The sequence below is a fragment of the Myotis davidii genome, unplaced genomic scaffold, assembly GCF_000327345.1.
Source record: "Myotis davidii unplaced genomic scaffold, ASM32734v1 scaffold72, whole genome shotgun sequence".
Lineage (NCBI taxonomy): Eukaryota > Metazoa > Chordata > Mammalia > Chiroptera > Vespertilionidae > Myotis > Myotis davidii.
This window is the reverse complement of record NW_006284618.1, coordinates 2148501-2149938: the sequence shown is the minus strand read 5'-3', so window position 1 is coordinate 2149938 and position 1438 is coordinate 2148501. Positions and strand designations below refer to the sequence as shown.

The window sequence follows — 1438 nt, the reverse complement described above, 5'->3', positions numbered from 1 at the left end:
GGGGGGAGAGCGGGGGACATGAGCACATGCCCCCTGGAAATATCTTGGTGAGGATTAGGGAGATCAACAGGGACATGGCCAAGTGCAGAAGCACACACACATTCATCTCATCTGAATTTCCCAATCTGAGGATGCCAGGACTTGGTGCCTCTGGTCACAAAATGAGCTGAGTAAGTGTTCAGGAGGTGGAGAGATAGATACACAAATAGTCAGGTGGATGAAGAATAATGGATGATTGATAAGAGGTTGAAGGGACAGATAGGCAGGTGAGTGAACAGCCAGCCATGGGACCGGTGGAAAGAGTAAAAGGCTTAGAAGAAAAACCAGCTAGAAGAATTGAATTGGTATTCTAGCAAAAAAAATGAGTATCCCCAGTGAGTGAGAACACCCACAACAGGCCTGCCTATTGCGAGAGCTGGGGTGAGAAGACACTCATGGGCCTTTCCATTTGACAGGAGAGTTGTGATCTACGACATTCCCTCACTTTCTTTACCAGAATGAAGGGCAGGGCAGAGTGAGGCCCCAGGAGAGCGCTCACCTCTGTGCCTCACTTTCCTTTTCCTGGCAATGGAGCCGGAGGATCCTCAGGGTCTCTGCAGGGAAAGGAACCATCAAGGCATCAGGTTTGTGGAGAGGTAACGGGGTTCCATCATGTGGAGTCTCATGGACACGTGGTAGGACTTTGTCATTTGCTACAAATCGGGCGGAAGCCACAGGAGGGATGCCAGCTGGTTCAGAGGCTCCGGTGCCTACAGGAGTGAGCTTCCGCAGGGGCGAAGGCAGAAGCCAGGGGCAGCGTAGCTGTCGTTACCTTGCTTTTTACTCAAGATCTCTTTCAGGCGCACTTTCTCTCCACTCACTGGAAAACACAGCAACAGGTTCAGGTATCAGGCACCACCCACTGTACCCTCAGGGACACGAGCAGTTTGGTACAGCACTCCTTCGAAAACAAATGTGGGCCCCTCAAGGCAAACCCCCTCCCTTCTTGTGCCCACACTCCCTGTGAGCACCAAGGGCGCTGATGTGATACAGGGTGACTGACCGGAGGACCCTGTGGAATGCAGGCGTGTTTATATGGAGGGAAGAGAAAAAGGAAACACATCATCTGAAATGGGTCAAGACTGTGAGGAAACACGTCAAGCAGGAAGGGGCATGTAATCAGGTGGCACAGGGTGCTGTCTTTGGACGGGATGACTGGGGAGGGTCTCTTTGAGAATGGAAATCTGAGCTAGAGATAATGATGATGTGAAGCAATGGGAACCGATATTATCTGGGGGGAACAGCCTAGCAAAGGCCGTGAGGTGGAAGCATGCTTGGAGGGTGTTTGGGGAATACTCCTACCCACAGTAGGCAAGGAGGAGTTTGGTCGGCTAGGACCTGAGGCTGGAGAGGGGGCAGGGGCCCTTGGCCACAGTGCACATGCTCAGTGCCTGGACTA

The 1438-nt window shown here is 52.4% G+C and overlaps 1 protein-coding gene across 1 annotated transcript in view; it reads right to left on the bottom strand.

Annotated features, from left to right (window-relative positions):
• Positions 1 to 1438, bottom strand: part of SYCE1 (synaptonemal complex central element protein 1) — a 16286-nt gene that overhangs the window by 2632 nt on the left and 12216 nt on the right. Inside the window, exon 6 of the mRNA XM_006754960.2 lies at positions 539 to 593. Within this exon, the coding sequence (XP_006755023.2) occupies positions 539 to 593 (55 nt within the window). The remainder of the gene's footprint in view (positions 1 to 538; positions 594 to 1438) is intronic.